The sequence below is a fragment of the Triticum urartu genome, chromosome 6A, assembly GCF_056163025.1.
Source record: "Triticum urartu cultivar PI428250 chromosome 6A, HENAU_Tu73, whole genome shotgun sequence".
Classification (NCBI taxonomy): domain Eukaryota; kingdom Viridiplantae; phylum Streptophyta; class Magnoliopsida; order Poales; family Poaceae; genus Triticum; species Triticum urartu.
Window position 1 is genome coordinate 95,556,717 of NC_141878.1, and position 14,404 is coordinate 95,571,120.

Genomic DNA, 14,404 nt, shown 5'->3' on the forward strand with positions numbered 1-14,404 from the left:
GGCCACAACGAATCAGCAAGGACAAATTCTAATCTAGGCCAATAATGGTAGATGGGGCGGCGGCGGCGAGGGAGCGAATCGAGGCCCTCACCGTGGCCCAACTGCTTCTAATCTAGGTCAAGAAAGAATATATGCACGTTTGAGACCATGCATCTCAACATCTCATAAAGCACCAATCATACACAGATCCAAATGGTACTAATACTCCATGTGTGTTAGTATATCAGATCTGGCAGTGCCCCAGCATTCAGTTGCAATGAATCAAAAACTTGCCAATTCTCACAAGAAGAGTGAAAAAGGAGGAGGAACCAAATTTTTAGGTTGTTCACCCATCCATGGCCTACATATATGAACTGAATCGAAGGCCTATATATAAGTTGAGCATCTTCTGACCACCCTGCAGCCTGACCTGAATCTACTGGTATATAGAGGTGGGCGAGCAGCAAGAAAGCAGAGCACGTGGCGGCCACCGTCACAGCCGTCGTCCTGCCGGGCTCGCCACTGCCGCCGCAAGGAACCCTGTGTCCTGAGGGAACCCCGTCCTCGTCGCCGCCAACGGCTGCTGCTCCCACGGGAAGGGCCCGGTCGCCTGCAGCCGCTGCGGGCAGAAGGGGAACTGCGTGGGCGACGTCGTCGGTAGCGGCGTCCCCGGGACAGGGCAGGGCGGCACACACCGCGTGCCCGTGCACAGGCACGTCGTGCCGTTGCCGTCAGCCAGCACGGCCGGCCGACAGGAGCACCCACACGGCCGCAACCAGCAGGACCGCCGGCCGCGCAGACGACATCCTTCCTCGATCGCTCTCTCGCCGGTCGCCGCTTCTTCGTCGGAATCTTGTTTTTCTGCGCCGCTGATGTGGGTGGGTGAGGCCGCTCTAGCTCCCCGTTAAACGTCACCGCTCGGTTCCCAGCCCGCACGGCCGCGCAGGACTCCCGCACCGGCCGCATCCCCAAGGGGCCTCCAAGCCGATGCGCGATCCGGCACGGGGGAGGGGCTGGCCCCAAGGAGCGAGGAGCCGACGAATCTGCCGGTCAGGAGCTGGGCGGCGCCCTCCATCATCGCCGCCGTCTAGGGAGTGACGCGCTCCCGTTTGACGCGGTGTCGGGCGGACGGCACGGGGCAGGAGACAGCGGGATGGAGGTCAAGATGGGATCGAGGAGGCAAGGTCGTGCGGGGCGCTGTTTTTTTTTCTTCTTTTGTGTCCTTTGTACCGGTTTGGGGCTGACTTATGACGGGAATGCGGGCTGAATTCCTAGAAACAGAGGGACTTTTATGTAAAAATACTCATGACGTACGACCAGAAGCAATAGGCGCTTTATTAGTAGGTAAAGATAAAGAGGTAAAGATAAAGATAAAAATAAAGATTGACACTCGTGCAAAACGACAAAGTTCAGATTGCACCATCGGATGAAATTGAGCCAAGGTTCAGGACTCCATGCACAAGTCTACAGGACTACATGCATAAGTCTGCACGTCGATGCAATTAAAATTAAGACGTACATGCTCAATACGAATGTGGGAGGTAGTACTATTAGTTCGTTTTGGCTTCTTGTGATCAACGTTGTCGGATTTTTAAATTAATTAATTCCTAGTTAGTTAAGATATGAGAGAGAGAGTCCTTGCTTAAGTCGGTTTGGAAACCAAATCACGATCGAGTCGGTCTTGCCCTTGTAACGTACGTGTGCGTGCGCGCACCAATAAAAGGAGGCTCGCCTCATGTAATGGGGTAGTTTTTGTTATCTGGATATTTTCCATCACATGGACAGAGTCAAGTCGGGGTATCTTCCCATGACTAATTGATACAAGTTGAGAAGCTGAAATTTTTGTGTGTTTAGGCGACGAGATTGGAGGCGAGGCCTCAATTTTGCTGCTGGTTCTTTCAAAACCGTCCACGCTCTTCCTACAGAGGTGTGCGTGTTGTTTGATTAGGTTTGCATCTGGTAAACCTAGTTTCTGATTTGTTCGCTGTTGTTTTGCGGCTTGATTGTTTAGAAAGTTAGACGAGGAAAGGTTGTATCTGAGATCAGTGTACCGTAAAAGATTGGGAAAATTATTCGCGCCGTCATTTTTCTGTTGAAGGTTGCATCATCCTCGGTGCGGGTGGCTGAGTGCTTTTCATGGACCTTCATATGAATTTGCACTCCCTCGATGATGTGGGTTGGGTTGGCGGTCGTTTGTGACGAAGTTGAAACCGCTTACTCAGGATTAAGGGGCGGTGACGATGCAGGCTTGAGGAGAAGTGATGACGATGACACTAATATGCTACCTAGATGGGGCTTTCTTCATAGTGTTGTACGTGAGGTATCTTGTATGTACCGCTCAGCGGATTGTAACCATTTTGACGAGTTTTCCATTGATTAACTGGGCAAATATCTTTTTCTTAGTTAATGGATGAGGCAAATATTTTACATCCACTTAAAAAAAACTCTTGCCAATAACTTCACTGCGACTAAACTAGCAACAATGATGTTTCTACCATGCACACGATATGGTATGTTGCATGCATCCACCACCCATCGTTCAATTGGAACTCGTGGCTTGTTTTGTGATTGGGATTTTTTTCTTATTTCAAAGTGTAACATAATGTAATGTTTCATTGTGTATCAAGAATGTTGGTATAATATCAAGTTTCAGGGACTAACATAACGTGCACAGTTGAGATATTTTTTTTCCACTTTCCAAACAGAGCCAGCGCTAGGGGGTATTCTTTGGTATTCATGTGAATACCAAAGGTTTGCTGATCCGTGGGTATATTGTCGCTAGCTTCTTGTATATGTTATGTTCATTGATATTGCCCCACTATTGATGAATGTCAAGGGGGGAATTCCTACCTCTGCCACTACTTCTGAAGGACAAATTAGCTTTTTCTGGACTCAAGTCACTCAACAAAGTTGGAAGTTGGCGTTCAGCCTCCGCTCCTATTGAAGAAGTCACATGCTCCTTGCAGTAGTAGATGTGCTTGCCTGATATTTGATTTTAAATAAGTTAATCTTTATTTTGACAGCATGAATGTTTTGTTGAGATACATAAATGTCCCCAATATATATTAATCGAAAAGATGTTTTTAAGTATGGTGTAAATAAATTTGTGATTTTATGGTAACAGTTTTAGCATTAAAATAATATATAATATATGTGAATATATTTTGCAAGCATATGGACATTTTTTTGGAACAAATTGACATGTGAAAGTGTTTTAAATATATTTTTGTTTAAATAATAGGGTTTCATATTTTTAATAAAATAAAATTATTTTGTATACATAAACTTTTTGAACTTACACGACGAAAATTCGTAGAATAGATGTTGTTTTTAGAAATACACTATGAATAGTTTTAAAATATACATCAAATATTTAAATACATCATGCAGATTTTATACATCACAGACATTCTTTAATAAATGATGTAAAAATTTCAACAAAACAACGGATATTTTTTTGATACATGGTGAACTTTTTTATATGCATTTTAGACAAATGTACAATATTTTGCATCATAAAGTTGTTTTATTAGTGCACTTTTGAAAGTTTCCAATAAATTTTAAACAAAAGAATGTTTATAGTGTCATTATGTGGGCGCGCATATAGGAGAATTGTTGGCATTTGCCCCGACCCTTGAGGCGCCAAATAGGGTGGCAATCCTATTCCCCGCATAAGCGTGCATCCTGGCAACAAATGTCCTGCTATATTTGTTTTTGAGGGATATGTCCTGCTATCTGGGCCGTCCCATTTGCAGTTTCCTGTGTTTTTCTTTCCATTTTTCAGATTTTCATTTTTATTCTGATCATTTTCCTTTTCTTTATCTATTTTTACTTTTCCCTTTTCACTTTCATGAACATTATGCTAAAACCCATTGAATTATTCCATGTGGTAATATTTTTAAATTTGATAAATATTTGAAATTTGGAACGTTTCAGAAATTCGGGATTTTTTTTCAAATTTCAGAAACATTTTGATATGTTTAAAAACAGGAATATTTTAAAAAATATGAAAAAAACAAAATTTATCAGTATTTGTTTAATCAAGGAACTTAATTTTCAAATTCATGTAATTTTCGACTTTCAGAACATTTATAATACGAGGATAATTTCCAAATAAGGAACATTTCTTTATATTCGGGAATAGTTTTCCAAATTCTAAACATTTTTTGAAATTCCAAACCTTTTTATATTTTCCAAACATTTTTCTAAAATTCGTGAACACTTTTATAAGTTCAATAATCACAAAAAGAAAAAGAAGAAACAGGGTGTCTGCTGTGTCTAATCCTATATCAGGCCTGCGGGCATCATATAAGGGCTGCTTCGCTGAATGTGTCCCTCCCGACCCACACTATTTTGGACCAGTCCACGGTCGGCCTCGTTGTTTCTGCTCTTTTTATGTTTTGTATCAAAAAAAGTTGTCCTTTTCTGTTTCTATTTCCCCCTTTTCTTTTCCTTTTTCTTTTCTGTTTCTGTTTCATTTTATTTTATTTTATTTTAAAAATATATTTTTCTGTGTATTATGCAAAAATTCACTATGTATTACAAAAATGTTCACCATATATTAAGAAAATGTTCACGGTATATTACAAAAAAGCGAACTATGCATTATAAAAATGTGTATCACATATTAAGAAATGTTTTATGTGTACTCAAAATTTCTTCAACGTATATATTACAAAAAATTTCTAAGTGTACTAAAAACATTGTAGCATATATATTCATATTTTCGAAAATGTTTGAGAAAAAAAAGCAGAAAAATAAACTGAGGCACCATAGTATAGGTTATCTACATTATGTTTTTTTAATCTAACTGCAAATGCAAATGGGACGGCCAAATAGTTTTATGCATGGTGTAAATAGATTTGGGATTTTATTGGAATAATTTTAGCATTAAAAATGATTTAATATATGCCAATATATGTTGCAAGCATCTGGACATTTTTTTGGAAATAAATTGACATGTGAAAGCGTTTCAAATATATTTTTTTTTAAATAATAATTGTTCATAATTTTTATGAAAATAATTTTTCTTTTATACATAATTTTTTTGAACTTACACGATGAACATTTGTACAATATATGTTGTTGTTTAAATACAGTATTAATATTTTAAAAAAATATATGAAATATTTAAATACAGCCTGCAGATTTTATACATGGCGGACATTCTTTAATAGATGATGGCAAATTTTCAAAAAAGAAATGGATATATTTTCGATACACCATGACCTTTTTATATTGATTTAAAAAAATCATACAATATTTTGCATCGTAAACGTGTTTTAATAGCACACTTTTGAAGCTTTTCATTAAATTTTAAACAAAAAATCTTTATAGGGTCACTTTGTGGGCGCGCTTATAGGAAAATTGTTGGCATTTGCCCTGACCCTTGACGCGCCAAATAGGGTGGCCAATCCTATTCCCTGCATAACGCGGGTAATACCGAGAAAACGCGCATCCCTGGCAAGAGATTTCCTGGGCCGACCCATTCCCAGTTTTCCTGCTATATGCTATTGTAATATACTCAGTACATACATGTGTCACCCGCAAAAATAAATAAATAATAATATTACATGTGACTATGGCTAGTTGGCTACACTGGCGGCAAAGCATCATCTGCCGGCGGTTCCATCTCTACAGCCGCCACTTTGGCGGTAACCGTCCGCGGTGGCGAGAGGTCGCACCGGCAAACAGGGCAAGTCGTGTGCGAGTGCAGCCACATGTCTATGCACTCGACATGGAAGAGGTGCTTGCACGCCGGCAGCTGCCGCACCATCTCGCCGTCCTCAAGGTCTTCCAAGCACACGGAGCACGGCTGGCCGCTCCCGCCGCACTCCAGGTCCAGGTCCGCACCGCCGGCCTCGGCGCCACGGGACGTGTACGCGAACGTGGGCAACGACTCGGTGGCTGCCTTACCGAGCCCAGTTCGGCATGCTGCCACCCAGGGCACGCCCGCCGCGACCTCACGCTCGGCGCCTCTCCGCCCGCTCTCCGGCGCGAGGCATGCCACGAGCCCGAAGGCAGCCAGCGCCAGGCCGGCGAACAGGAACGCCTTCCAGACGCTGGCGGTGGCGACGAGCACGCAGAACACGAGCACGGACACGAAGGACGCCGTGACGCCGTAGCAGGCGCCGCACCCGGCGCTCCCGTCGCCGCGGAACCACGCCGGGAGCCTTGCGAACAGACTGGACATGATCACTCGCGCGCTAACGTTTGAGGTGGTAGCTCTGTGACTGTCCTCTGTGAACTTGCCCTCGTGTGTGCACTGCAGAGTTTGCGTTGTGGGCGGTGGCAAGAAATAGTCTGCGTTTGAGCTCGAGAATTAGAGCGCGGGGCTGGAGATGGAGCGCGGCAGCCGCCGTCCCGTAGCTGCGTGGCGCGCGAAAGATAAACTCGGTGCTTCTTTGACGAAGAGATCACGGTGTTTATTTGACGAGAAGTGCGTGTTTTCACCTCCCGTTTCTGGTCAAGTTTCATGCGCCGGACATTAGTTAATTATTTCTTGAGGGAGCCATTAGCGAACTGTTGTGATGGTAAAATGATACGGCACGGTGGAAAGCGACAGAAGAGAGGTCGACTGTATCCACTAGCCAGTATGGTCAACCGGGCTATATTTCATGTTTTAATTTGTTTGGGGCGTGCTGACTTCACATATAAAACTAGCATAACCCTGTCATGAACTTGGCTAGGAAGAACGTGTGATCTAATGCACTCCCTCTGTAAAAAACGTAAGATCGTTTAGATCACCTCTATTATTGTGCACAAGTGATTTATGCATGAGCAGCTGGAGTTCCTTATAGTAGGACTCCACATCAGATGTTTGTCTAATGTCTAAAGCTTGGCCCATGTGTTTGTAATATTGATCTTTACCAAATTTTTGGGAGAGAATTCTTTATTTGGCTCTTCCTTAAAATTTGCCTTCTTTTTTGGCCCAAAACAAAAATTTCTTTCTTTTTTGACACTTAAATTTCATTTTGTTCCTTCAATGACATTTTTGTCTATTGCCACTCACGGTGTTAAGTGTTAGGTAAAAAGACCATTTTGCCCCTACTACACTATGTGACTATCCCGGACATCTAAGTTAGACACAAATCAGTTCACCAATTTTTTTAAAGATGTTCACAGATATTTTGCATATATATTTTTCAATATTTTTTCCTTAGCTAAACTGATATGTGCGTACAAAAGCCGTAGAAATCATCTGCAGAACTTGTATTATCATATCTATATCATGTTTACAACATTGGTTAATTTATCACGTTCCAAAGTATATTAGACATACTACTAACTCTTCTAGCTAACACACGTTTATAACTATAGTACAGTACACAAAATATCCAAACAAGTATACTAGTGTACTCCCTCCGTCCCAGCACCTGTGCTTCCTCTCTCGCATAGCAAGTTGTACACATCGCAAAAATAGTTTACCGAAAAAGGATTTCCCCCCGCTTTGTATACAAAGTAACCAACCAAGCTATACAAGGATAGATGTCGAGACGGAAGTAGCATAGTCACGCCCAAAAGAAATGACAGAGAAAGAGCAAAAGAAACAAATGCCGACAGCGGCGGATCAACGAAAACGAAAAAGCCTCGCGATCGCTGTGTTCACCGGGATCTTCCACTAGGCTTCAACACTCCAAAGCGCCGGCACCTATCAACACCTCCAAGAAGGATCGCGACGATGACGACACTGCTGCCAAGGGTTTCCCCCGATACACGACGAGGCGAGAGGAAGGATAGCCCCCGACGCCCTCCCGGAAGGTCAGGTGGCACCCACAGGCGCCACCGCGCCGGTGTCGGCCAAGCCGACAGGGGTTTCCCCCGATCCCAACCCGCACCTCGAGCACTCCGAAGCCAGCCACCAAACCAACCATCACCCAGCGCCAATACGGTCAAGAGGCCCCCATGCCGTCTCACCACGACACCGTGAAGTGAGGACAACACGACGAAGAATCAAAGCCGAGACTAGGGCATCAGCACCGTCGGCACGCGGGAGGGCCCCACCTCCACCGTCGGCGATGGTAGCTATCCGGACGCAATAGCAGGAGCACACCAGGCTCTTAGGCCCACAGGCCCGGCCGAGCCCTCATGGGCCCGTCTCGTGGGCCCGTAAAGCTCCCACCCTCGCGCTGCTGCCAGCATGCGCCGGCGTCGCCGCCCACATCCGAGCCGCTCCTCCTCCACACCGAGCCGCAGATAGCGAGGCCACGTCGACGCGGCCCGCTAGGACCCAGATGGGGCCCTAAGGGCCCAGATCTGGGCCGGGGGCGCGCCGCCGGCCACCAGCGCCACCAGGCCACCCCGCCGCCAAGGGGAAGCGCCACCATCGCGCCGACCGCCGGCCCCCGCTACCACGACGCCGGACCACCGCCTGCCGAGCTGCACCCGCCGCCGAGCCCTACCCTGGGAAGGGCGCTGCGCGTGGGGGAAAAGAAGGCCCGCCGCCGCCGAGCCACCCGGCCAGATCCAGGGGCGCCGTCCGGCGGCGGCGGGGGAGGGAGAATGGAGTGGTGGGGGCGAGGAAAGGATGCGGAGGAGCCGCCCCGGCCGCCGCCTGGGGAGGCGGCGCGAGGCGGAGTCGGGAGTCGGAGGCAGTTGGTAGTAGATTTGGTCTAGTACCGTACCGTAGTACGTGTGTTCCTCTCTCCTCGCAAAAAAAGTTTCTGTCGTGAAATTTACGTACGAGAGTTCCCGACGAGAAATCCGTGCGATTCCATCAAAAGACAATAGCTAATGGATCCAGTTGAAGCTATAGCCTAGGCGTTCACTTGTACGTGTACGTACGTTGCTAGGAAATTAATCAAGCTCTGCTTACAAGAATCAATCAAGCTATCTATGTGTTTGTTTAAGGCTAACTTTGCACGCATGCATACCAGCTTCTCGTGGATTTATTCTATCGATCTAAAACTAACACCGAAGCAGAGGATCCCTCACCCTCCGCCGTGCCAGCTCCAGCAACAGCATTGACACGGGGTGGGGAACAGGGGAGCGTTTTCTTCCTTTTTACGAGCGAGCTAAAGCAGGGGTAAAAAGGAATTTTTAGGTTGCACTTGACGGTGTTAGTGACCAAAACTAACGAAAATGTCATCAAGGAAACAAAATGAAGTTTGGATATCAAAAAGGGAAGAAACTTTATTATTAGGGCCAAAAAGGAAAGCAGATTTTAAGAATGAGCCAGATAAGGAATTCTCTCAATTTTTGGTCTACTGCTACACATAGTTGATACCATGTATCTATATCATGTTGTGCCTCATAAGCTGGTAGCCAGAAGGCTGCCGTGGTAGTGAAATATAGGGTACCATAGGAGGCCTTCGTATGTTTCCAGGAAACAAAAATGGAAGTTGTATCCCGTGACTTAATTAGGCAATGCCTTGGTAATAGATTTGAAAACTACTATTACTTGCTGGCGGTGGGCACCCGAGGTGGAATCCTCATTGCGCGGGATGATACGGTAGTCTCGATGTCCAACCCGCACACCACTACAAACACTTCGACGGCGTTGGTGCAGCCGCATGGAGCCCCGGTTTGGTGGCTCACAGGCGTTTACGGGCCCGAGTCGGATACCGATAAGGTGGCGTTTCTTTCTGAATTGGAAGAGATTCGGGACTTGCATGATGGGCCGTGGACACTGGCGGGTGACTTCAACCCGCTCGCGAACCCAGAGGACAAGAATAATGAGCTAATCATCCGTCGGATGATCGCACGGTTTAGAGCCAAGCTAAATCTGCTGGAGCTCAAAGAGCTATACCTACTTGGGAGGCGGTACACGTGGAGCAATGAAAGGAGACTCCCCATGTTGGAAAAGATTGACCATGTGTTCACTACGAACTCATGGGAGGACTTGCACCCATCCTGCTTGCTTACAACACTGGGCTCGGCGGTATCCGACCATTGCCCGCTCCTACTTGATCTAGACGCGGGTTTTCATATGGGAAGGTGTTTCCGCTTTGAATCTTTTTGTCCAAAAGCAGAGGGGTTCATATGTCGTCGTAGAAGCCTGGCACTCGGTTCCATCGCCAGGGAACCCGTTCAAAGTACTAGACTGCAAACTATGGGCTATGGCAAAGAAACTTCAGCGGTGGAGCGAGCGACGGATAGGTAACATCAAGATGCAAATCCTAATCGCTCATGAGATCATGTACCGGCTGGACTCTCGCATCCTCTCTGAGCAGGAGCATGGGCTGGGCAAAGTGCCTAAGAAGAAGTTGTTGGGATTAAGCTCTCTCGAAAGGACAATTGCTCGGCAAAGATCCCGCATGCTTAAGCTCAAGGAGGGGGACGCCAATACCGGCTTTTTCCATCGCCATGCATGCCACAGACAACGTAAGAATGCCATCCTTTGCGTCACAACGGCGACATCTTCATCGGCGAAGAGAACATTGCTAAAGCAGTTGACGCCCACTTCTCGAGCACCTTTGGCTCACCACAGCCACGGACACATGCCCTGGATTTGGACAGATTGGAGCTACCGACAAGGGACTTGACACACCTGGAGACGCCTTTCTTACCGGAGGAAGTGGAGAAGGTTATCAAAGCGATGCCGCTAGACAAGGTACCGCGCCCGGACGACTTCACGGGACGGTTCTACGCAACCTGTTGGCCGATCATCAAGGTTGACTTCATGAGGGCAATGGATCAGTTCTTCTGTGGAGATACACGAGGGTTGGCGGCTATCAATAGAGCTGTGGTAACCCTCCTACCAAAGAAGGATGGTGCCAACGATCTAAACGAGTACCGGCCAGTGAGCCTGATTCATGGCGCAACCAAGATTTTTGACAAAGTCCTTCCCACAAGATTGGTGGACGAGCTGCCTTTTCTGGTGGGTAATCACCAAAGTGCCTTTGTCAGGGGCCGCTCTCTGCACGACAACTTCATGCTCGTCCAGTGCACGATACGAAGGTTGCATGCGCTCAAAGATCCAACGGTGCTGCTCAAGCTCGACATTTCAGAGGCTTTTGACACGGTTAAGTGGCCCTTCCTATTGGAGGTCATGACACGGATGGGCTTTGGGAGAAAGTGGATCACATGGATCTGTGGACTACTTGCCACCTCGACCACAAAGATTGCGGTGAACGGAGTGCCAGGGGCTACAATATACAACGCGTGCGGACTTCAGCATGGCGATCCAGTCTCCCCTATGCCTTTTATCTTGTGCATGGAGCCGCTACAGTCCCTATTCAAGAAGGCCACTGATCGGGGCATATTCGGCCCCTAGCTCGAGTCGGAGTCCACCAGCGAGTATCTATGTTCGCCGACGATGTAATGGTTTTCTTCAAACCCATGGACCAAGAGATACGGGCCTGTCGGGAGATCCTGGCACTCTTCGGGGCAGCCTCGGGCCTCATGGTGAATTTATCCAAAAAGCGCAGCACTACCCATTAGGTGCTCGCCCGTGGAGATGGACTCGGTTTGCCGCTCACTGGCCTGCACAAGTGCATCGTTACCAAGCAAGTATCTGGGCCTCCCACTCACGATCTAGAAGGCCACTGCCGCACAGTTTCAGTATCTGGTGGAACAATTCTCTAGTCGTCTTCCCAACTGGAAGGCGATTACCTTGCCTAAGAGTGGTCGGCTCATACTTATCCTCTCTGTATTATATGCAATTCCAATCCATGCTATGATGGCACTACATATACCTCCAAGAACTATGACGGCATTGACAAAGATATGTCGAGGTTTCCTGTGGTGTGGCAAGATGGAGGCCCGGGGCGGAAACTGTGCCGTGGCATGGGACTTAGTTTGCCGCCCAAGGTGGGCCGGCAGCCTCGGAATACCAAATTTGCGGTGGTTGTACACTGCCATGTTGGCAAGGTGGCCGTGGTTGCAACGTACCGATCAATCCAGGCCATGGTCTCAATTCAGGATTTCTGTGCCGGCGGAATCGATGGCACTTTTCCGCGCAGCGACTACAACTACTGTGGGAAATGGCGAGGTAGCGCTCTTCTGGGAAGACAGATGGCTCGACGGCTACCAAGTGGAGGAACCGGCACCCCTGCTATACGCGATGGTGCCAAGGCAAACTAGATCAACCCGCACGGTCGCTGCAGCTCTGGCAGATCAAACTTGGGCTTTGGACATTGGGACAAACCTTACGGCAGCCATACTCCGGCAGTTTCTGGATATATGGCAACGAGCGGGCGCGACCGATCTTTAGCTTGCCACGTAGGACAGTGTCAAGTGGGCGTGGGAGAAGGATGGCATGTTCTCGGCGTGCTCTGTCTACGCGGCCAAGTTTTGTGGTCTTCAGGTCGCGCCTATGGCAGATTTCACATGGAAGTCTAGGGCACCACTACAGAAACATTTCTTTGCTTGGATGGCCATCAAAAACATATGTTGGACCTCTGACCGACTAGCATGGAGGTGACTTCCCCACCAGAGCTCATGCCCTCTCTGCAGCCAGCACGATGAAACCATGACCCACATCATGATTGGGTGTGTGTTCGCACGGGAGGTTTGGGCGAGGGTATGCGTCGCTATGGGGCAACCGGGAAGAGCCCCTACAGCAAATGAGACACTACCCGAGTGGTGCATTCGATAAGAGGAAACCGGGCACCATGCTGCCTCTTGAGCTGGCGTTGGTTTTTCCCTTGAAGAGGAAAGGGTGATGCAGTAGTATTTCCCTCAGTTTTGAGAACCAAGGTATCAATCTAGTAGGAGACAACGCGACAAGCCACCGAATACCTGCACAAACAAACACCAACTTGCACCCAACACGATAAAGGGGTTGTCAATCCCTTCACGGTTATTTGTAAAGTGAGATCTGATATAGATGGATAAACGGTAAAGTAATATTTTTGGTTGATGGAACGAAAAGTAAATGATAGCAAAGAAAGTAAATCGGAAACTAATATGATGGAAAATAGACCCGGGGCCATAGCTTTCACTAGAGGCTTCTCTCAAGATAGAAATTATTATGGTGGGTGAACAAATTACTGCCGAGCAATTGATAAAAAGCGCAAAGTTATGACGATATCTAAGGCAATGATCATGAATATAGGCATCACATCCGTGTCAAGTAGACCGAAACGATTCTGCTATTGGGGAACGTAGCATGCAATTTCAAAAAAATTCCTACGATCACGCAAGATCTATATAGGAGATGCATAGCAATGAGAGGGGGAGAGTGTGTCCACGTACCCTCGTAGACCGAAAGCAGAAGCGTTAGGTTAACGCAGTTGATGTAGTCAAATGTCTTCACGATCCAACCGATCCAAGTACCGAACGTACGGCACCTCCGTGTTCAGCACACGTTCAGCTCGATGACGTCCCTCAAACTCTTGATCCAGCAGAGGGTCGAGGGAGAGTTCCGTCAGCACGATGGCATGGTGACGGTGATGTGATCCGCGCAGGGCTTCGCCTAAGCACTACGACGCTATGACTGGAGGAGTAAACTGTGGAGGGCGGGCACCGCACACGGTTAAGAGAACAACTGTTGTGCTTTGGGGTGCCCCCTGCCCCCGTATATAAAGGAGGAGGGGAGGAGGCCGGCCACAAGGGGCGCGCCAACGAGAGGGGAGTGCTACTAGGACTCCAATCCCAGTAGGATTCAACCCCCTTTTTTCCTTCTACCGGAGGAGGAAAGGGGAAGGAAAGGGGGTGGCGCCGCCTCCCCTAGTCCAATTCGGCCTCCTCCCTTGTGGGGGGCGTACCAGCCCCTTGTGGGCTGGTTAGCCTCCCTCCTATGGCCCATATGGCCCATATCTTTCCCCGGGGGGTTCCGGTAACCCCTCCGGTACTCCGGTATGTACCCGATACACTCCGGAACCCTTCTAGTGTACGAATACTACCTTCCAATATATCAATCTTTACCTCTTGACCATTTCTAGACTCCTTATCATGTCCGTGATCTCATCCGGGACTCTGAACAAACTTTGGTCACCAAAACACATAAATCATAAATACAAATCGTCATCAAATATTAAGCGTGCGGACCCTACGGGTTCGAGAACTATGTAGACATGACCGAGACACCTCTCCGGTCAATAACCAATAGCGGAACCTGGATGCTTATATTGGTTCCCACATATTCCACGAAGATCTTTATCGGTCAAACTATTATGACAACATACATTATTCTCTTTGTCATCGGTATGTTACTTGCCTGAGATTTGATCGTCGGTATCTCCATACCTAGTTCAATCTCGTTACAGGAAAGTCTCTTTACTCATACCGTTATGCATCATCCCACAACTAACTCATTAGTCACATTGCTTGCAAGGCTTATTATGATCTGCATTACCGAGAGGGCCCAGAGATACCTCTCCGATACTCGAAGTGACAAATCCTAATCTCGATCTATGCCAACCCAACAAACACCTTCGGAGACACCTATGGAGCATCTTTATAATCACCCAGTTACGTTGTGATGTTTGATAACACATAAGGTGTTCCTCCGGTATTTAGGAGTTGCATAATCTCATAGTCG

The 14,404-nt window shown here is 47.3% G+C and overlaps 1 protein-coding gene across 1 annotated transcript; it reads right to left on the reverse strand.

Annotated features, from left to right (window-relative positions):
* Positions 1-5,510: 5,510 nt before the first annotated feature.
* Positions 5,511-6,333, reverse strand: LOC125516592 (RING-H2 finger protein ATL11-like). The gene has a single exon (XM_048681974.2). It carries the CDS (start codon positions 6,170-6,172, stop codon positions 5,573-5,575), a length of 600 nt encoding a protein of 199 aa, XP_048537931.1. The 5' UTR covers positions 6,173-6,333; the 3' UTR covers positions 5,511-5,572.
* Between the last annotated feature and the right edge of the window lie 8,071 nt (positions 6,334-14,404).

Bases quoted from the DNA above. Each gene is read 5' to 3' on its own strand.
- LOC125516592 (XM_048681974.2), bottom strand. From the start codon at position 6,172: ATGTCCAGTCTGTTCGCAAGGCTCCCGGCGTGGTTCCGCGGCGACGGG.